Here is a 22,809-nt window from a genome sequence, read left to right on the forward strand (position 1 = left end):
TAAAGATTGAGGAGTTGTGGTTGGGTGAAATTGGACACTGCTGCCCATAGTTAAGAGTCTGCTATTCTCTGCTCAAGAAAGATGAGTATACCTTATATATTTTCTAGGCAAATAGAAATTGCATGTTAGACAAATTGGTTTCTATGCAACTTAAAGCATTAGTCTCAGTAAGAGAGCAGAGTGCTAAATTGAACAGGAACACATTGAAAGTAACCAGGGTGGCTTTGATTACATTAATAGATTGACAGCCAGGGGATGACAAAAAAACTCTTAAGGGCTGAAGTCAAAGTTTGAAGTAAAGCAGAATCTTTCTCTAGATATACAGCTGTAAGGGAGACAACTTTTAAGACAGGCGAAAAGAAAAGGTGTGCCTAAGACCTTGTCCTTTTTTTTCCAGTTATATGAGTTAGTCTTTTAGAAGGTATTACATCTCTTCACAGAACCTGCCTCACCATTACAATTGCAATAGTAAAATTCCCCCACCCATTTCCCCAGAAATATTAAAGCCCCAGTGCATGAGTGTTTGAATTAAATGTGGATCCGTAATAACTTTAGGGCATTAGTTCAGTATCTTTGGATAAGGGACAGACTGTTTTGTTTCACATTTGGAATATTTGATGAAAAACAGCAAAGTCCCTTGCAACACTCATTTTAGCAGCAATAAAGACCTACACAAGGATTGCAATAATGCCCTCTACAAAATAATCTAAATTATTTTATTGGATGGCCACTTTCATAGCTCAAAATTTGACTATTTAGGTTTCTTCTGATTAAATTATATCTGTAGTGCTTGTAAAGAAAGTTTAATCATCAAAAGGAATGTTAGTCCTGTGTATTCCTCCTACAAGCTACTAGTTTCCAATCTTAGCTTTTCTCTAGTCATATTTACAATACTAATTTCTCATTTGGGTTTCTATACTGAAGAAGGATTTCCTACAAACAGTTCTTTCAGGACATTCAAATCTTTCTCCATAGACTCTGCCAGGCAGCATGTGCTCGTAGCAGAGACTGAAATATGTCCTGATTAGTTCTTGATTGTGACAATTTCTTACGGGGTCTTCAATGAAGCTTAAAAAGCAGATCAATAAGGCTGAGAAACTAAATCAAAAAAACTTCAAGGGCAAATGGCATACATATGCAGAAGCCAAGGGGCACACTGCCAAGCCTGCAGAAACCTCTCTAAATAATAAATATATAACAGATAGAACACCAGTCTTAAAGCAAGACAGGGGTAACTCAGAGGATAAAGAGTAAAAGAAAGTCAGATAAGTATTTACAATAGAGTGAAAAGGGACTTCAGAAGATGTGATTTTTTTTAAATTTATTTTTCAAATGCGTTGCAAGTCCAGTACATGCAAAATCCATGACGGAATATGCTGCCCCACATGGGCCTCCTGCCGTTAGGACATGCACATATGCAACTCACTCATTCAGCAAAGGCATGGACGTTCTCCTCTTGCTTTTCTGCACCATGTTGGCTTGGTTCCTTAAGGAGATCCGGATGAGGGAGGGAGCCAGCCGACAGGGCTCGCCGTCCACTTGCATGGGGATGGACTTGTACGTCAAAAGCGTCACCTCCCGGCACTGGTGCAAGCGCTCTCCATGACCACCCACCTGGAGAGCAGCCTGCAAACAACAAACAAAATAGACAAACAAACAAAACACCAAGCAGGGAAAAGATAGCTCAGAACAGAGGCAGCTGAGGCAGTTAACAAATCCAAAATGCCACTTTGCTGGCAGCATCCACTACACAGTACTCCATACCTAAGCTATTCTGAAAGAGCACAAGGAAAGTGTTTTCACCCCAAAACTGCAAAGCAACAAGCAGATATCTAACCACATGCATTATAGGACTCACCATCTATATATACACACGTGTGCACACAAAAATTAATAACTGTGTTCATTTTTAAAGCTTTCTATTTGTTTTGGTTGGTTTGTTTTTACAATAACAGTCATGCTAATAATTATTTGCTCTTTAAAACAACATCCCTTATTAGTTACATCTGGGAGACAGGCAAACTATTTCCCCTTCCTGAACAGAATAGTCCTTAATATGAATTAGATATTTTTTTTATTATGAAAGCTTACACATCAAGTCAACCTCAACATTAGATAGGCTGAAAAGAGCAAGCAGAAGGACCTTGTTAAAACAATTAAATATCATGTTAAAGAATTCACTTCAAAGAAATTAAGTAAGGAAGACAATGAGCAGATCCTTCAAGTTCTAGGCATACATGTTTGGGCAGAAATGTATTTTTTTAATGAATATGAGTATTATGTGACAATTAACTCTCATGTCTCAGATGCAGGAAAAAAATCTCATATTAATGCAATGCTAACAGAGAACAGTGCAAACACAAGTCAAGGCCTGTGCACTTAATATTATGGATCAATTGACAATGTGATCAATAATATAAGAATGCTTTTTATAAAGTAGCTCTTTCCCTTGGTTTCACAGACCCACTTAGGTACAACAAGCACATCTGAGACATACAAGGCAAGTTAGGATTATATTAACACAGTCTACGGTTACAATCGTTCTTCAGCATCATAACCAAAGTACACCTGTAGACCCACAGTTCTCCTTTAAAAAGAAACAGAAGCTCAAAGGGCCCTACTTCTTAAATTCAGCCCCAGCTGAAATTGTTGGTAGCTTTCAAGATCTATCTAGCCACTTCCATTGACTAGAACTATATTAGTGGCAAAAACAAAAAAACAAAAAAACTCTTCTGACTGAAAACTGTCAGTTTGTACATGCTATAGTTTTGACAGCATTTTCAAAAACATGTCCTAAACTCCTCTTCACTTTTATTCCACAACATCTATTAGGCTAATAAACAAAATTTTTCTTGTGGGTCATTTCCCTAATCCACCAGGCCCATTTGAAGATCAGATTTGCCCGAATTTCTCTTTGAGGAAGCAAACACCATTATCATGGGTATTTACTGAAAGTGACATGGACTGAGGGCAGGTCACACAACAAAGGAGTTTAGCTAAAACAGGCTTATCCATCTTTGTTTTAAACTGGGTTACATGAGACAGTAGCAAAGGCCTACAGGTATGGAGCTAAGTGTGAGCTATAAAAACTTGCCAGCAAGTCCAGCTGAGGGCCTTCTGCTGGCTACACTAAGCCCAAGCTGCAGTGCCTTAGGTAGGCTGATGCTAACATGGGGATAACTGCCAACTCTGGCTGCATTTAACCACCCCCTGAAGACACTGTCACAGTGACAGCCATAGCAGGACACCAGGGTATTTAGAGGAAGATTGCTTTTATGGTAACTCAATTTAGTTCACTTTAAGGACAGCATTGGAAGAAAGTGCACTGACAAATTAAAATTGTTGGCTGAATTTCCTTTTCCTATCAGAATAAAAAGGAGAGATAAAATTAATGCAAGAAATACCAATAAAGTCTTCCACAGCTATTAGTAAAGTTTCACAAGATTTGTGGTGAACATATGGAAATTGTATATCCATATAAGTTTATTTAATATTTAATATTTCTATACCAGCTATATTTAATAATAGACTTTAAAGCCATAGAATGAAATATATAAAAGTTAAAGAGAAAAAGGAGTGTTTATTTGATCATAGTATTATTAGTATTCCCACAGTAAAATAATTACTTCATGCTCTTATCATGCTGTTCTTACTGTAATAACCTTGCCATTTAACTTCAGAGCACTGCACATGCAAATCAGCCATATTTTTCAAGTAATACTTTTTATTATTAAATAACACTTCTCTTATCAGAAAATAACTATTTGGCTCTGACATTTAACAGCAGAGCATGCTTTGGCCTTATATGACCATGGGGAAAGACATCTGTTTTTCAGTATCAAGGAGTATTTTGCACTCTGCAGGGCTGCCCACAGAGCTCTCCCAGCCTGGCAGCACCCCCTGTACTCACCAGCGAGGCCATGGTGAACCCGATGACTTCAATGTAGCCATCGTCGTGACGCTGGGGTTCAAAGTCTCTGTGGTCACCAGGGTTCCCCCAGGGCATTGTGCCAGCACAATACCTACAGAGAGAGGTTTGGAGAGCCAGTTGGAGAAAGCAGCTTGCCCTGATGGGTCCTGCCTTTTTGCTTGTTCTTTTTGTTCCCAAGCTGATACAACACCCTCAGGTATATCCACCATAAACTTTATCAGGTTCCTCTCTGAGAGGAAAATGGGGAAACACCAGGAAATAATTCATGGAGCAGCAGCACTCCTTATTTGCTTTGATTCCTTCTGGTAAGCTGTTGAGCCATAAAGCTGTTTTGCCCCTCTTCCCCCTCTTCCTGTTAGCTCAACACAAAAGGAATGCAAAATGTTGCATAGTTTGAGGAGGCAGGGAGACATAAGAAGCTGGAACAGATACAGCTGTGGCATCTCTCTTTTCTACCATCAAAGAATAGATGTGAAAGTGATCTGAAAGTGATAGAAGGGGGAACTTTGGAGAAGTGGCACCAAGAAGAAGCTTGCAGTACAGGATTCAGAAGATTAAGTGCTTGGGACTGCCTGTGGAGCAAAGTAGGAAGTTGTCTAAAGCAATGGTCTCCAAAGTGGGGTGCATGCAAGAAAAATCCACAACTGACAAGACAATTAGAGTGTATGAAGAAGAATATTAATTTTACTTTCAATAAGAAAGCAAACATTAAAAAAAATTCAATTAAGCATGTTTCATCTTTATGACATTCTTAATCCATATTTATGCATGCTTTATATTGCTGGTAATACTAGAATAGAGGTACATGTATAAAATTTATAAATATACATATATTGGGGTGGTGTTTAAAAGCTTTCAACTGATAGAAATGAACAATAGAATTAAGTTTGGAGACTACTGTTCTAGAGAGCAGGAGATCAACAACTTTTCATAACTCAGCTATGTTTTTATTAAGGACACCTTGTAACATGTTAAAAACTATGACTTCTTTCAGCAGTTTCATATTTCTGAACTGGTAAAATATTTATCCTTCCCCTCTCTCCATTTCTGTCCCCTCCTCCCCTTTTCCTTTTTTTTCCACACTTTGATTCTAAAGGTATCTGCTCCTTTACTAACGTGTTTGCAGGTTATATGCACAGCTCTTCAAACTGTGTTTGTTAAGCATTTCTACTGTATCAGGATATTAAACTTTTTAAGGAATGGTTTTGCTGCACCCTGAGCTCTGATGCCATTCTGTTTAGCTCATTAACAGCATTATAAGCAGCCAGCTCTGAACAAGGTAGCCCAGAGGCAAAATGCGTCCTGTACATTCACCCAGCCTAGGACAAGTGGTAGGTGTGTCTTGAAAACTATTGTTATTTTTCTTGTATAACTTCAAGAATCTGTCTTGAGCTTACCTGGGTATGTTTAAAAACACTATACACTGGAACTTCAGCTCCTGGATCTTTGGAGTCAGGTCTGTACCATCACACTACAAAGCCAAAGTGACAGAGCACAGAGAAATTGCTGAATGGAGCCACAGACAAGAGAAGTGTTGCTGCTTTGTAACAACTTTCCCAAGACTTTCCTTGGAATGTGTTGTAATTGTCATGCTCAAAACTGAAAAGTAACAGAGCCATTAAACTTTCACCTCACACTCTCTCCAAACCTCCACCTCCACCTCCTTCCCACAATGCTATGACACTATTTCTTATACTCACCACAACTTTAACATGCTTGGATAAATCTCTTGAGCTTCTTTGCAAAAAGTCTGTAAAGGCTGCCTGCAACAGAAATCAGCGCAGGAATTGTCAACACTTCCTCTCTTTTTTTTTTTTTTTCCCCTCAGTTCTTATCCCTCCACAGAGCTAATTACCAAAATGCCATCCTTTGGTCAAACTTCCTCTCTCAGAAGACATGATTTGATTTTGTTGTTTTAAATTGTGATACTTCTGCTTTTGAGAGCTTAACTGAAAAAAAGTCCTTGGACACCCAAGTGCAACAGTATCCTGGACCATTAAGCACAAATTCTTGCTCCCTTGTTTCCATGTTTAAGGTACAGTGGGTCATAATCCAGAAATACATTGTATGCCATTCATTATCAAACTGGTGTTTGCTCTTAATGGCTTTAGAATAAAGTGTTGTCCATGTGCCTCCTGGATGCACAAGTGAATAATTATATGTGCATATTCACTCATCATTAATCACTCAAAATATCTGATTTGTGCTCTGCACTCCCCACCACCCTACATCCAAGACTGCTCCTCAAAGCTACAAAGATACAGGCCAAAACTTTGGGAATTCCTCTAGGAAAGTCAGTATCAATGCAGTTCCCAAACCCTGAAAGAAGCAGAGCTGTGCCTTGAGAAGCTTATGAGCCAGAAGCAGAGGGACCAAGATATGACCAGGACTGTGTCCAAAGGAGTGGCACTTTTCTCACCTGCCCAGCTCTGTATAATAACAGTACCAGAGGCTCTTTTCTACAGACACCTGTGTGTGGCACTGCCAGAAACAGCAGGAGTGCACTTGAAATTGTAACAGGCAGAATGAACTGCCATAAGCTCCTGATGTGAGAAAGTGAGTGGGAAGGTAATTAAGAAGACATTCAAGCAACTAAGTTAACATCATTCTGTAAGACAAATCTGTACTTACCCCAGCATAAAACATTTTATTTCTAAATCGGCTGTTGAATTTCTCTGGATTTGCTTCTGTGAAAGGATGAAAAATAAAAGTAAAATACCCCAATAAAACTAGTAGACTTCATTATACCTTCACATTCCCTGCCAGCACTACAGTTCTTTCAATGTATCACTCATAGAAAATATTACCATAACTATGTTTTCCATGTGTGAGTCCCCCATCTGTGCATTTCTCTGCTATCAGATTTCAAACATTGATATTGAATCCATCCCTTTTCTTGTAGAGAGTGGAAATAGAGCAAGAAGGTAACAAGAACTCAATCAGTTAATTTAACACCTCTCAGACTATTCAACTTATGATCCCTCAATAGAATTTGTAGAATTTCTGTTTCTAACAATGGAGAACAAATCTGTAAGAATTATTAGAAATTTATGAAACAATAACCCATGCTTTGAACCAGGAGTAAAGCATTAGTAAATTACAAGATGAAACAGCCCCTAAATTCTGATGTGTTAGAGTTACTAAGGAATAGACATTTCTACCCAAAGATTTCTGCAGAAAAAAAAAAAATGAAAAAAAAAGAAATTGCTTACTTTAAAACCTATTTAGAAACCTATTTCATTTTGATTAGACTCCAAGAGATGGATAATTTTAAGTTTAGTAGTAATGTACATCTAATGGTTAATTATTCTCGCTGTTAATGTAAATGTGGCAGCTTCCAATCTTGAAATTTTCAGTCTTCAACTGCCAACTGCTAAATCTTGTTATACTTCCCTGTCAGAGTAAAGAGCCTTCAACTATCAGATATCTTCTCCTTGAGTAAATACTTATAGGCAGTGATTAAATTGCTTCTTAACCTTCTTTCCAATAAGCTAAATGGAGCTCCCTTAAGCTCTCAATAGAAGGCAAATTTCCCAGAATGTAGTTCATTCTTGAGCCTCCTTGGAAATTGCTTTCCTGTTTGTGGCATCTAGAGATTCCAGAAGCAGCCCTTCTGACCCTGTATTCAGTGTTAGTGCCAACTACTCACCCTGGCTCATTGATTCTCTAGTGAAAACATCACTGCTACCAAGGCAGTCCTTCTGGCTAAAGCATCACATTAGTGTGGACACATCCAAATTACCTCTCAAATGACCACTTAAAACAATACTTCCAGGTCTCTTGAAAGCCACTACATCTCACAAAATATGGCTCCATTTTGTGAGAATGAGCTGCTTGAGGTTTGATTTGCTTGTTGGCTCAGTTACTATATCTGTTGCTGTGTCACAGGTGACTCAAACTCTGTCAGGGCCACTTCTACTTCAAACAATGAATATAACTGCATAAGTCAATCTCATCTCACTTATTGAGCTCACAGCTCTTCGTAGAGAGTCTCAGCACTCAATGCTAAGCAGCAGAAGGCTTCTGAAGACTTAGTGCCTGTGCTGCACATTCTCTCATGTGAGTATCCCTGATCGTTCCAAACAGCAGACACCACAGCACTGGACCTTACATGGATCTTATGACTAAAGCACCAGTTTAGAACAAGGAAAGGAACCTTTCTGATGTCAGGGATTCAGCAGTCCCTCAACTTACTGGTCCTACTTCTGCCAACACAGATGAGCACGGGTAGGGAGGAAAGACTCTGTGATGTAAAATAGAGCCTTAAGTTGCTTAGAGTGTAACTTTGCTTGTAGAAGTAAATTATTGAGTGCATATCCAATGCTTACTCCTTCCTCACCATTCCTAAACCATCAAAGAAGTAGAAAATGGAATGTGTTAGACTCTGTGTGCAGTGGGGAAGTTTCCTGCAAATGAACAGTCATGAACAGCTGAGGGATCAAACAGCATGTCAGCGGGGATAAAGTAAATTGCATCTTCCATGCTCTACCAAAGCATAAGGGTACCAATGGAGGAAGCTGGAAAGAGCCAGTATGCAGAGCACTTCTCAAAGAAGCAGAGCTAAATACTTTAGACTTGGATCCAACCCTCAAGTCTCAATCTGATTAGTCATAAGAAAAGTGTAGAAGCTGCCATGGAAAAGGCCACATTAATATATAGGTTCCTCTGAGACGCTGCAATCATTGCTTATTCTAAATATAGCAGCTGACCAATATCTACTGCTTAAAGTGTCCTGCTAGGCTGAGAGCTCATATTAATGTGTCTTTTTTTTGTTTTCAGGCATGATATTAATTTGTTTTAATACTATATATGATTACAATAGTTCCACATGAGGTAATTGGCTGCATACATTTGCTTAAGAGTACAAATGCTATAGCTGTGAAAGTACTTAACATTTTGCTACCATTGCTAAGAATTTCTCTGGATTATCATCAGTGGTAAATAAGATCATAATCTGCTTTGAATTGCTTAATTCACCAAGCCACAGGATTCCATGGCCTGGAAGGAGCCTTTAAAGTCCATCTAGTCCAACCCCCTGCAATGGGCAGGGACATCTTCACCTAGATCAGGTTGCTTAGAGCTTCATTCAATCCAACTTTGAATGTTTGCAGGGATGGGGCACTCACCACCTCTCTGGGCTACCTGTGCCAGTGTTTTACCACCCTCATTAAAAACTTATTCCTTGTATCTAGTCCAAATTCACTAATTTTTGCTTAGAGCCATTATCCCTTGTCCTATTGAAACAGGACTCATTTTTCCTATAAATTCCCTTCGAGTACTGAAAGGCTATAATAAGTGCTCCCAGGAACCTTTTCTTCTCCAGGCAGAACAATCCCAATTCCACATGAAAAATAATACAACCCACACACCAGCAACAGCAAGGCTATAAGCTTTCCTCTTCTAAAATACATAGAATTCACTTCATATATTTTAGCATTTGAGAAGACAAGGACTACACCAGCAGTGAAGATTTGTGCTACAGAACTCTGCTGGCCATATATACTCAGACACACAGCTTGCTCTGCCAAGTGCTTTTTCACCCGTGTAAATTTTTAAAACCCTAGCATGTCTGGAATAACATTCATCCTTTATAGGGCTCCATAACTTCATTATTAAATAATGCCTCCATTAAGTGAGAAAGTAGCCATGCGTTTAATCTATACAGTATATTCACAGTCACATTAGCAATGCAGAGTGACATGCACTCATAAAAAAATGCATACAGCTGTCATAATTTCATTCCTGTGCCCTTTTGTGGCCCCTCATTATTATTCCTAAAGCTTAAAGCAGTCTTAAACATCATAAAATATGCATTAGCTCATTCTATCATGTATCCTGCTCTTTATTTAGCCTGGCATTAGAGTGCTTTCTTTTCATCTTGAAATGACACTGATAGTATGACAGTGACTATAAGGAAGGCTGTGTTTCAGAAAAAATACCTGCATATGAAGCTGGAATGACCAAAAGCTGAAGGCAGACATTTAAGCAAGGTTTGTTTCCACAAGCACACTTGCCTAAACCATATAAATAGAGCCGTTCATATCAATGCAAAACTGCTCACATCAGTCCTTAAACCACAGGTCAGTCTGTAGAGGGTGGCATAGCTGCCACTGGCAAGGGGACAGACAAGGTGCTACAACTGCTCCAATTCCTGACACTTCTGCAGACATTAAACCCTTTAACTTGCATAGAGACACTCTGGGTCTGTACCAAGTCCAGGGATGTTGTGGTATGCTGATCCATATGTAACAGCTGTTCAGTTTGAGAACACAATTATATTCCTGTCACTTCCAGTCTTGTGGCTCTTCTCTTCCTTCCACTTCCACACTCACACCTGACATATCCTATCTCCTTTACAAGATCTACCACTTTGTAAAGCTTCCCTTCCAGCCCTTTTCCTCCAGTACATTACAGTCTTCTTTGTACTTTTTACATTTCTTAATCATGAAGTCCCTTGGAAACTCATAACACAATCACTTTCTCTTCTTGTATGTATCTTAAGGTTTTATGTTCCAGCTTTACTTCTGAATTATAAGAACAGGATGTTAAATCCAACTCTATTTCTAATTAATAAAATAACAGCCCATCCACAAGGCTAAGGAAATAAAAAGTTCCTATTACCTCTGGATTCATGGAACTCCAGTGTAACATGTGCATCAAATCCAAGACTGAAGTAATTATTGAAGACATTGAGGGGAAGCTGTAATTAGATAATAAAGAGACATTAAACCAACATGAATGGAACATTTCTCGACACACCAGGGTATAACTATTTAAACTTGGCTCATCATAGAAACCTACTAAGAACAAAGTGGAACATATCAGGGAAATGTAAGCAGAAGGTTGCTCTGAGGGTTAGTAATGGCCTGTGGAAAATGGTCGGATACAAGAGCCTGAAGAACACAAATAGACCTACAGTGCTTTATGATCATATGTGTGTCTTTGTTAACACATTAAAGGGTTCTTTATGTTGTCATTTAGATTTCCCATAAGACTGCACCACTTAACATATCACCAACACAAAGGTTTTCAAAGGTTTTGCTGGCTCTTCAAGCTCAGCATGGCAAATGAAGCTCCAGCTGTGTTCTTCTCGCTCCATATATAACCAGGAGCAATCCAAGTCCCAGATAAGAAGCTCTAATCCTACTGAGGAAGCAGGAGGCAGGCAGGCACACATCTGGCCTCTTCATTGTTTCACACACCCAGCAGGCCTCTTGAGAGGCAACTGTAGCATTCAATAGATAAGCAGGAAATTATAACTGAGAAGAAGAAAACGGTTCACAGAATCGGGGGGTTTTTTTAGTTTTGTAGTATTTTCAACATCTCCAGTCCAAATGATAAATTACTATGCGATTTCCTTGCAAAAATTTTCCCATTCATCAACTACCAAGACCCACATAGAAAGAAGTTAAATATAAAAATACACTATAGCTTGCTGTAAAGTGGGAAACAGTTTGTATCCATTAGCAGAATCCTAAGGAATTAAATTTTACATCCTGTTTTTAGTTTTGTCTAATTGGGGAATGCATGGCAGTGACAGGGTTGCTTTTCCTGTGACTAGAGAAAAGCAACAATGACCTTTCTGATAAAATGCTAGGGATTTTTTTTTTTTCCAGGATTTAATCTTTGACATAAATGTTCAATGCCAGGGTGTTTCAAACAACAAATAAATGCCTTTCACACAACTCTGGAATCACTGACACATGAAAAGAATCAAAGGGAGAGATGCAAATAGAAAATTTGAAAGTTGCAGAACTCCCTACCCATGCTGCTTAAAGTGTAACCCAAAGAGGTCCGTGAGCATTCTGTAGCTTCCATGGGGAAAAGCTCTAACCTTACGTGCCCCATCCTCCAGCTCATCTTGGGGCAAATCAGGATTGCGCTCCACCTGGAGATTCCAACGGTCCAGCTGGACAATGGTTCCATCTTCTACATGGCACAGGATCTTAGACACTGGCTCATCTGTGTAACCCTGACAGCAAGTGAACAGAGTATCAGCCACAGATGGTGAAAACAAATCAAGTTACCAATTATCTACAGACTTCCCTCCTTTCACACATGCCTAAGACCCTCAATAAATTTTTGATCGAGCATTTTAACAAGCTGCTATTGAGGTGCACAAGTCTAGGGCATGCAAAGTAAGGTCATAAGGAGAGAAATTCAAATAATATTTGCCTTTCCTGGAATAAGCTGTAGTAAAGGATAAACAAAGAGAAAGTTCAAATTATGCTTAAATTAGAAGCCTGTTTACTGTTCTTGTCACTTGACCTTAAATACAAGATATATCTACATACACTTTGTTGTTGTGATGCAACAACATCATTAATAATTCAAAATCCCAGACTGCAAATTGAAGCAAACCGTTCTGCCAGAGTGAAACAGAACTTGGACACAGGTCTGCCTGCTATTTTAGCCAAAAGGAAATTCCACCCCACACAACTAAATCTGAGCAGCAAGTTGAGAACCCCCACATAAAGGTACCCCAGTCCGTCCTTACCCCACCCCAGTTGAGGGTGCGGGCAAGGTCATTCCCAGTGCCAAGTGGAAGGACAGCTACAGGAGGTGGTGGGCTGAGTTGCAGCTCATCGAGGATGGACAGGATCCAACCCACCTATAAAAAGGAAAATAAAGAGAACCCTCAGGAATATTATAGGGGAAAAGACCTATCTTGATGATATCATACTCTTTTTTACAAAGATCAAATAAAAGAAATCTAAAAATGAATGAAGAATAATATGGACAATTCCAGGTAATTTTTTTTTAAAATCACCATTATGTCAAAAGAAACTCAACCCTTGACAAATAGTTATGAAATAAAATGAGAGACACATTAAAACAGTATGATGTCTCAGAACTTGTCCTGCCAAGCATGAACTGACTCACAAGTCTCCCTCTCCCATAGGAGAGACCTTAGTGCTGAATTATTTCACTCAGTACAAGGCATTATATCTATATATATATACACAATATACAGATATGCACACACATACATATCTAATAAAAGAATAAAAGACTAGACTAAAAGGCAGACTACAACTCTGGGTTGGAGGCTTTGGATTGGAACAGTGGATCTGTCTCTTTTGTATCCTAAGCTATTAGTTATTTCAGAGAGCTATTTCTTCTATCTTTCTTCTGGACTACATAAAGCTTTCAAATAGAAATCTAGCCAGAAGGAACAAATTACTGTAAATTATTTTGTTTTCATTAAATGGTAATTTTCAAAGAGGATAAAGAATTGTTGCTAAAGATGTTATCAAACTTTTGGTGACTCAAATTCTTGCTGCAAAAAAAAAATTCTTCTTCCTTGAACTACTTGTCACCTAAAAAAAAAAAGCTGAAGAATCTCTGCTGCATTTTTAGATAAAGAATTAATAAAAATTAACAGAAGTTTGTTTGTTTGTTTTTCCTGTTTCCAGTTTTAAAAGATCCAGTTTCTACTGCAAATGTGAGCTTTTAAATAGGACAGAAAATCTGAATTCTGACTACAGCTGGACTGATTTTTTCTTGCCCCTGTTAATATTACTGTGATTTCAAAGATATTCTCAATCCAAACCAGGGTAGCTTCACAAAAGGCGGCCAGTATAACATGGCTATCAGGAAAAATAGCTGGAGTTTGAAGGACTGCAGAGGATGTGGCCTGATAAATGCAGAAACCACCATGTTATTTAGTATTCCAGGGTATTTCTTTCTCCAAGTCTCTTCAAAATAAATTTCATTTTGCACAAATGGCATTTATCAGACAGCTACTTATCATAACCAATTGTCCAATTATTAAAGCATTCATCTGGGATGTAATCCCCTACTTGAATTCATTGTCTGACAACAGCCATCTCAAGTACTTACAGTTCTCATGACCTTGGATGTCACCAAAAATACTGAGGTCTTTAAAGGGATTTTCAGAGGTAAGTAATCCTCTCTCTTTGAAAATATCTATACTTCTGCACTGATAACAGGAGACAGAATAAAAAGTCAAGATAACATCAGTAGGGCCAGGACTTCTTAAAGAAGTTGGTCATTGTCATTACCACTGACTTAACACATCTGTGCTTCAGCCTCCTGCTGCTACAGGTAACATCAAAATACCCACCACTTTTCTAACTGCTTTTAACTGATGAACAAATTTCTATTTATAAGGACAACATCGCTATTTAACTTGAGGTCAGTTCTAAACCTTGTATGTTAGTTGCACAATCTAGGATGACACATACTATCATTTCCCTGTAAACAGAAAGCTTCTGACTGCTTTGAAAGCAAAGCTTTCCACTTCTGCCCTGAAGTAACAATGGAAAAGTTACTATAAGTTCTGATTCACCTCAATAATGAGAGGTAACATCTGGTCTCATTGCATATTCATTAAGTCCATTTGAGCCAGATTTTTCATTTCTAGATGTAATGGCTTTGGGAATAACTAGATATTAATTTGTGCCAAACTGAGCAGCGGCAGAGGTAATAGTGGAGTGCTGCTCATACTAATGAGAAGGTGCTGCCACCTTTCGCACAGTTCAGCATAGGGAAATAGGATGGTCCGACTCAATGTAGTTGTATTCTTTTCTCTTTTAATATCTTAATGATAAATTTTCCCCCCCTTCCTCAGATGGGAAAGAAAACAGATGGAAACACTTTTTCTCAGCTGATGCCTCCTGCTAAAGGACTGCCTTTCATGTTTCTTAAGGAAAGTTCATCATTCAGTAGCAATCATGTCTTGTTTTCCCATGTACCAGCAAGGCAGTGGTCTTTTCACTGATTTTTTTTCTTCGTTCTTGCAAAGGAAGCATTGATATTAATAACCCTACCCCTGGGGTTTTAAAATAACCCACAGAAGCTGGAAAAATTCCCCCAGAAATTCAAGCCAAGGTGAATTAAGAGAGGGGATTCAGCTCTCTACAGAAGAAATCAACCACTTCTCCATACCCTAAATCTATAGAGATATGTACTGTCCAGTCACTGAATCTTGAGAGTAGTAATGCATTTTCCTTACCATACTTACTGCTAAAATTGCCATCAAATGCATATTGAGGAACTGAGGCTCCTAGAAATTCAAGGTCAGTTTTTCAACTGTACTAGCACTCAGTGGCACAGACTGAAATTTAAAATACTTTTAACTACTGCAAAGAGAATGCAGTTATAATAACTCCATTACCACTCATGACCTTCTGCCCATGAGCTGCAGAGTTTTTCTCCAAATGAAGGTGCACAAATCCTTTCAAGACCTGACCCCATTCACTTATCCAGGAACACAAATCATGTTGTAAAGAAAAGTACTGAATGTGGATCTGACAGATCTAGCAGGAAGGAGCAGAAATAAAAATGTAATGGCTCCCAGACACTAGGTTAACCTTCTAGACCCTCAGATCTAATGTATAGAATGAGAAACCAGCAAAGTTGTCTTTATCCCTTTTAAGCTGCACAAAATCTTTATGCATAAAAGAAAGAGGGCTTTGGACATGAGAATATGGCCCCATATCTTCACAGGGCAGACCACACAGAAAATTGAAAAACAAATATTAGATTTCGCAAGTGTAAGATATGTTGTCTCTCTGCCTCTGCAGGCAGGGTGAGGTGGGAAACCCACCACTGCGAGGAGTTTAATCACTTGGCCAAAGACCATGGCACTGCCAGGTCCCCGTCACCTACCGTCCCATCCCCACCGCATGCCAGGATCCGCAGGTTCGGCACTTTTCTGTACAGCTCCAGCCTGCCCAGGGAGGGAAAGTGGGGAAAAAAGGAGGAAAATGTAAGAACAGTAATGCAGACATTTCTAATGCATTTTGCTGAGTGACAGTGTAACCACCACTTACTGCACTTTCAAATATTCATTACTAAGAATATGAGTAGAGGTGGAAATGTGAAACCACAAGGATGTGAAATGAGGCCTTCCTCCATGTCAGGCAGCACCTCCTGACAAGTGTTTGATCAGTTTAGCATCTTCCCAGATTTTCAAATTCCCGCTAGGGAGGTCAAAATCTTTCCTTTTTCTCTTACCCTAAAGCAAACACATTTAAACACTGAGATTTTAAAACAATATTTAATGTTCTTCATCATGACTTGTTGAGCTACCATTTCTCAGTCTTGTATAATGTGACAGCTTCTTCAACTAGTGACTGTATTTTAACACCACAGAAGGCAAGAATATGTAATAGTCTTTCTCTGGGTATGTGATCTAAATATCAACAGGAGAGACAAAAAAAAGCACCCACTGAAGTCCTGCTCCTTCAGTTACACCCTTCTGCTGCAACCCAGAAATCCATAATGAAATGTTTTGTAACAAAGGGGGGAACATTCACATGAAGAGAGCTGAGTGACCAGAGGACCTAACCCTCTTTTTCCCCATTATACAGCTCTGAAAAACGTATGTCTAACTTAAAGCTTCTAAACTTCATGAGAGAACAGCAGTGCAGGTGTTTCTGCAGGATAATATAAAGCTTGGGTGCCTTGAATAGGAAACGCTTGGACTGTTCTTCTACAGGAAGATATTTGATTTTACATTATTACAGTAAAATATTTGTAGTAATAATATTTACAAAAACATACAAAACATATTTATAAAATGTGAAAGTAGTTCTGAACAGATGGTTAAGTAAAGTCAGTATCCCCATGTCCAATACCACAGAAGGATGGTTTCTTAGCCCTTGGCAGCAAGAATCAGCCCTTTAAAGAGAGGTACTCTCTCCTTGGAAGAGGTTTGCTCTTCAGTTATTGTCTGGTTAAGCTGAGATAGTTACTCAGTGAGCAGGGACAGTTGTACAGTGCTGTCACAAGGCAGTCTGGAGGCAGCCTCCCCCCATTGGAGTGCTCATTCATTAGGGAATGATCAGGCATTGGGATCCTCAGCAAGCTTTGGAGCCATCTGGACCTGGCTCTGTCTGGACACAGGGGCAGCTCCTGACCTCTTCTCACAAAAGCCCCCACTGCAGCCCTTCCCCTTGCCACCAAAACCTGGTCACTAATCCAGCCAAGCTAGATCTTTTCCTGTTTTCCTGACCAGACCAGAAATAGGGTGCGCAGCAATGAAGGCTCCAGTACTTACGCATCTCTCGGCCCTTCCTGAGAGAGATCAAAGACCTGGCGTGGATTCAAATACCACATAAACATTTGGAGAACCTTGGTACCCTGGAAAGAGAGAAAAATCAAAGGAAGGGAAGTCATGAGCAGTTTAATGATTATTGGAAATAATAGTGTGCATTATTCACTGTATTTCAACTGCTTTTCTTTTTTTCTGTGCTTTATAAAGCCAACATAAAACAAGAAGACAAGCTAGAAAGTGGCATAGCAAATGATTGCTCTGTAGAATAACAATCCAGGACGAGGTGCACATGCAGGCATATAGACCAATTTCAACAACACAGATCACTAATGTTCCATAAGAACAGGCAGTTGGGGTCAGACCAAAGGTTCAGCTCCCACAGCAACCTGTTCTCCTGCTTCTCACCACCTGCAACAAGAAGAAACCTCTGTTATCCCACCTCACCCTCAGCTATCCATGACAGCAAGAAGTTGAACAAGGTTGTAGCCAAAGTCTTCATCACATTGAACACTGTCCAAGCAATGACAGTTCTCTGGCCTCCACCATCACCATGATAATCATTCATAATTGTAACCTCTACCATCTAATGAAGCAGGAGTCAAGGAATTTGTGGGGTACAGCTGCGCCAGTGGTCCCTCACTCTATGCAGTGTGGCCCAACCTATCACCTAAAGGTATAATTTCTGTTTTCTCAAACTCTGGGGTTCATATTCCCACTTAGATCCCTTCCTTCATGTTCTGCCCAGACACAAAGTGACAAGATCTCTTACTAGTAGCAGAGAGCTAAGAACTCTATGGGCTGAACTTGTACTCTAGTTCAAGAATGCCTTTCAGACATGGCCTGAGGGTACAGATCAGGAATTTTCCATAGCTCTTCCTTCCTAGGGATGGCTCTTCTGCCTGACACCTTTCCTGAAGTGAAGAACTGTGGCAGCAACTCTCTGGCCACAGAGAGCAGCACACAACTTTCCCAGGCATTGTCCTGTGGAAGGCTATGAGAAGATCAGAGAAGAGAATGAGAAACAATTCTTATGTTCACTAGCTGCACCTGTTGTTGTGAACATGTGGAATGTGTTATGGAGATTTTTTTACCAAAGGGTGGTTTCTTGATTGGCTAATGGTGATGGTGTTTAAATTGAAGAACCAATTGGGTCCACCTGTATCTTAACTGTCTGTAAGGGTGATGGGTTTCTTAATAAGTATAGTATAATAAAGTGATTGATCAGCCTTCTGAGAAGCATGGAGTCAATGCTAATTATTACCCTGCTGGGGCCTGTGGAGACAAAGAACCAAGAAAGCAGTCATAGTACCTAGGAGAAGGTATAAGACTAGAGAAAATAAATGTGATGTTTGCCATAAGTATTCTTCCAATCTCAGCTGAGTGCAGTCCATAGAACACTTGAACCAGAGGGAGGCACAGGACTTCAGATTTCACTTCCAAATATCTCCTCCAGCCTGTGTAAATGTTTAGCATCCACAATATCCTAATGCAAGGAGTTTTTCACTGAACTATAGACTGTGAAAAGAACCAGGCTTTTCCTTTTGTTTTGAATCAGTCTAAAAAGTTTCATTTTATATCCTCTCTAATTCTAACAGAGGACAAAATGAGCAGTGCCTACACTACTCTCCATGCTCTGTAGGCCTCTGTTGTATCTTACACCAATCCTCTCTATTACTAAGCCCTGTTTATTGAAAGGCACTCCAATTCTTTGATATTCAAAAAGTAGCAGAACCAAGAAAATATTCATTCCAAGAATCCTAAAGAAGAAGTCTGCTGTATTTTAGTCACTGAAACTTGGTGTCTGTGGTACAGTACAAGACCACTAATGATTTTTTTAGATGCCATAGGAATATGTAATTTCACATTCAGTAATTTCAACAGCATTTCCTAGCAAAGCTAAACCACTTTCTGGATAAAGTCTGAAAGCTTCACTAGAAACCAAATTTTCTGTGGAAAGATGAAATCTTCTGAAAGCCTCCAAAATATCATTTTAAATTCCTTTCAAGAATCTGAAGATAGGAGTACAACCACTCAAATACTTAAGCATCCATTCCAGTCATCCAACTCTACTGAAGTAGAAAGGTCATTCCACAGCAAGGACCTCTTCTGAGGAAGGTCTTCAGGCTTCTTCAGGCATAAAGTCCTTTCTATCTGACTGTCCAAGAAATAGAGTCATTTGCATAAACCCTGCTGTTAAACTTAAATTTTGCAATCCAGACCCAGCTGATACTCTTACCTGATTCCCTCCACTTTTTGGATTGACAAAAACCAGCAGTGGCTTCATGAGTGGAGAAGAGATAGGTTTTATCACAAAAGGCCGGCCTTTGTTATCCTGAGAAACAGAAGCAAGAAACAGCTTTAGTACAAGCAATGCAAGTTTCCTTAGCAGAGCACACACAGAAGACCCAACCTAGCCCTGACAAAACTACTGCAGGTACTAGAAATAGTACAGCCAAGACAGTGCAGTGCCCAGCTGAGAGTAATTTATCCAGCTGAGACAACAGAATAAAATAAGATGGGGAAAAATATAATTTCAGGGTAGCTTACAACTATTTCAAAATTCATTCAAGATTATTTCTGACCCTATCCCCCACAATTAGTCACACAATACTAATAACATGTCAGAGACAGTGTTATTTCCAACACAAACAGTTTTTCCAAAGGAAAATAGAATTACAAAAGTTACTTATTCCATTAATTCCATCTAACAGACAAGTTGCATAAGTACTTATTTACAGATAATCTGCTCTCAAATTCTTGGCCTTGCTGCCTTCCCACCTTTGAACAAATGCCACAGATCCAACATGACTCATCAATGAGAAAACTATTTGCCTCCCTGCTCCCTAGCCCCTGCAGGACATGCAAGAGCCCAGTAATGGGGGCACTGTCCTGGACTTTTACAGATTCCAGTTTCTGGACTGCAAGAATGCAAGGAAGGACTTGAACCAGAGCCTTGGCTATGCAGGGGTGAGTCTCCCTCCACCTCTCCCATGAGGCTGATTGTCTATATAATTAATTCACTAGGAAGGATATGGAAGCAAGGTCTTCTATAGACACATGGTAAATAAACCAATAGATCAATAAACTGTTTTCTTTCTCTGTGGTCCAATTTTAATATGAGATCCTCTGAAGAAGACATCCTAAAATGGATCACATCTGGATCACAGCCTTGCATCAGTGGGTTTCACAGCCCCAGTTTCACACCCCTGTTCTGCTTAGTGGAAAAAAAGGGTGTGAGCTGAGTCTATTACATCCCAAGGGAACACCCTTTCACTAGGGTGGTGGTCCTTCTGGAGTATGGTACATTGTTCCTTGAAAAAAAATCAGCTCAGAAAATAAAACTTCTCATACAAGTTTTATCTCTTCTAACAAGAAATTCAATATCATGGAATTTCCCAGGGGGAAAATACATTAAACACTTCAGTGAAAAAAAAGGGAAAAAACTTCTAAGTCTGTGTTTAGACATTTCAACAAAAGGAGCATGATTTCCAAAGCACTGGAATACCTACTTCATTTCCTCTTTTGCTGGCTTTTCTTTTAAAGGACGTTCTCTTCTTTCGCCGTGTTGAAGTCTTTAAGGAGTTCTACATCCAAAGAAAAAAGAATACATGAAAAGCAAAACAAAATTTAGAAGACAGGCCCAGACAGAGCCCCTTTACGAAGCTCTTCCATGCATGTCCACTTGGAGAATGATAAGAGTGTCTGGCACATGCTTGAGATTTAAATTACATGCGCTGCATGCTTTACACTTCCACACCACCGTTTATGGAGAAAGCCACACACGGAGACCAGACTGGTGCTTTGGAACCGGAAACTTTCCCACGCTGTGAGGGGGGAGAAAAGATCAGATGCTCCCATAGACTCACATAACACCACATGTTGTACCTGCCAACCCTCCCAAAAGGGGTAGGAGACGCCCGTTTCCCCTTCGGGGCTCCAGTCTCCTGCCCAATCAGGCTCGTCTCCTGGTATGGAGACCACCTGCATAAAGATGTAATAAAAAAACATGATAAATAAGGTATTTTTCATGTTTTTTTTGTTTTCTTTTTTTTTTTTTCTTTTTTTTTTTTTTTTTTTTTTTTGTTAAGGAAAGAAAACAACAAGTTTTAGCTCTGGCAACCATTATGATTCAACAGAATGTAGGCCACCATGGCATATGATGCTGGCACTGTAGAGTCAGTTCCAGCCTATCAAGAAACTTGTGTGATCATCTGCTAAGGAACAAACTGAATTGCTAATTTTTAAGGATTTAAGTAAAGAAGGTGTTTGTGGGGTGAGTTTTTTGTTGTGTTTTTAAATAATAATACCACTCAACTACATAGGAAAAAACGTACAAGTACTTGTATTTTTGCAGAACCTATTAAAATAGAACTAATGTTAAGGCTATTCTCCAGGCAGAAGACAGTCTGCTCAGTGACACAGAGCAAAAAGGTGTTCTGGTGTGATAAGAACAGTCCAAAAAAAAGGAATTTTTTTAAATTATTTATTTTAATTCACTAATTGAAGTTATACCTGCAGGAAACCCTAACCATTTCCATAATGGAAATTTTGTCTTATGGGAAATACTTCAAATATTTTTGCAGTATTTCAACTTCTAGTCTAACCATCACCAGGAAATAAAGTAGCATGAGGAATTAGAGGAAAGTTCATTGATTTTTTTTTCCTTGATATAAGAGGGAAAGCAAGATTCACTCAGCTCATCTGAAAGTTCTTTTCTGTCCTGACCTTGATCAGATGTGCACCACTAATGAAAGGCAACAAGCAGAGATCATCAAATCTGTAAAAAGTGATGTTTATTCTTAATCCTGCTCACTATTCAACATCAACAGGAATAGCTACGAAGTTTTGTTTAATACACATCAACCACTTCCAGAATTTCAAGACTTAAGTATGACATGCCAGGTACACAAGTTAATGCTTCCACACCCCTGAGAAGAGAAACTACAGCTATCTAACTGAAATGTCTAAAGGCATTGTCCTCTATCACATAGACCAAGAGAAGCCTGCCATAGAGCACAAGGTCCCAAGCTCCCAGCATTCCTGGAGAAGGAAATAGTCACATCTTATTGCTTACTGAAAACACTGAAGACAAGACAGCTCTGTAGAGCAATATAAGGAATTTGCCCTTTTAAACCATATTTTGAGAAACCACCTAAAGAAATGTTCATACATCCATAATCTTCCCTACTCTGATACAAAGTGATCTTGAAAGCATGATAAACCATAAAGACTGCACTGCCTACCAAGCGCATCAGCAATCCCATCTGCATGGTCTTGTGCTGCCCTACCTCAGTAGTCACATTGGCTGCAGGCAAAGGTCAACAGAAAGATATAAGGGCATTACATTCAAAGCTGCCTCCCATGGGGGCCTTAGCCCAGTTCCTCAGGCATTCTCTGAAGGAGTCTCCCTGGATTTGGGCAAAACACAGGTCAGGGAGAGAAGATCTAGTCTATCCACACTCTTTTTAGCAGTGTGCTGAAAGCTCACACGCATACCAAGGGTAAAGACAATTCAGTCAAACTCTGACTAATTATAAAAGAATAATTTAAAGAATGTTTAAATGTAGTTATTACGTCCCACCATAATGGACCTAACAGTGGGGTGGGAAAAGGCATACAGCTATATTAAAGAAACAGTTTAAGGCTACACCTCCATTCATGATTATAACCATTTTCATTTCCATACTCAAAAAGGCACTAAATGCTGCACCTCTACAATGTTATTTCACCTCTTTATATATATATATATGTTTTTTTTCAAACATGCCTTCACCTACAGTGTTAACAGAACCTAAAGCTTTGCTACAGTAATTGCAACCACGTGTCCATAGCAGATGAACTGCAAAAAGCTGCT

General features: G+C 39.3%; 1 protein-coding gene across 3 annotated transcripts in view; it reads right to left on the reverse strand.

Moving 5' to 3' along the window:
- Nucleotides 1–22,809, reverse strand: part of DGKI (diacylglycerol kinase iota) — a 203,494-nt gene that overhangs the window by 75,350 nt on the left and 105,335 nt on the right. For all 3 annotated transcript variants that reach the window (XM_053978149.1, XM_053978148.1, XM_053978150.1), the window contains 12 exons: nt 20,465–20,539; nt 19,192–19,287; nt 16,959–17,041; nt 15,566–15,626; nt 12,429–12,542; nt 11,766–11,903; nt 10,553–10,631; nt 6,563–6,618; nt 5,632–5,694; nt 5,329–5,402; nt 3,911–4,022; nt 1,427–1,626 (listed from right to left, as the gene is read on the reverse strand). In XM_053978149.1, the coding sequence (XP_053834124.1) occupies nt 1,427–1,626; nt 3,911–4,022; nt 5,329–5,402; nt 5,632–5,694; nt 6,563–6,618; nt 10,553–10,631; nt 11,766–11,903; nt 12,429–12,542; nt 15,566–15,626; nt 16,959–17,041; nt 19,192–19,287; nt 20,465–20,539 (1,151 nt within the window). The remainder of the gene's footprint in view (nt 1–1,426; nt 1,627–3,910; nt 4,023–5,328; nt 5,403–5,631; nt 5,695–6,562; nt 6,619–10,552; nt 10,632–11,765; nt 11,904–12,428; nt 12,543–15,565; nt 15,627–16,958; nt 17,042–19,191; nt 19,288–20,464; nt 20,540–22,809) is intronic.

Source organism: Vidua macroura, chromosome 5, assembly GCF_024509145.1.
Source record: "Vidua macroura isolate BioBank_ID:100142 chromosome 5, ASM2450914v1, whole genome shotgun sequence".
Lineage (NCBI taxonomy): Eukaryota > Metazoa > Chordata > Aves > Passeriformes > Viduidae > Vidua > Vidua macroura.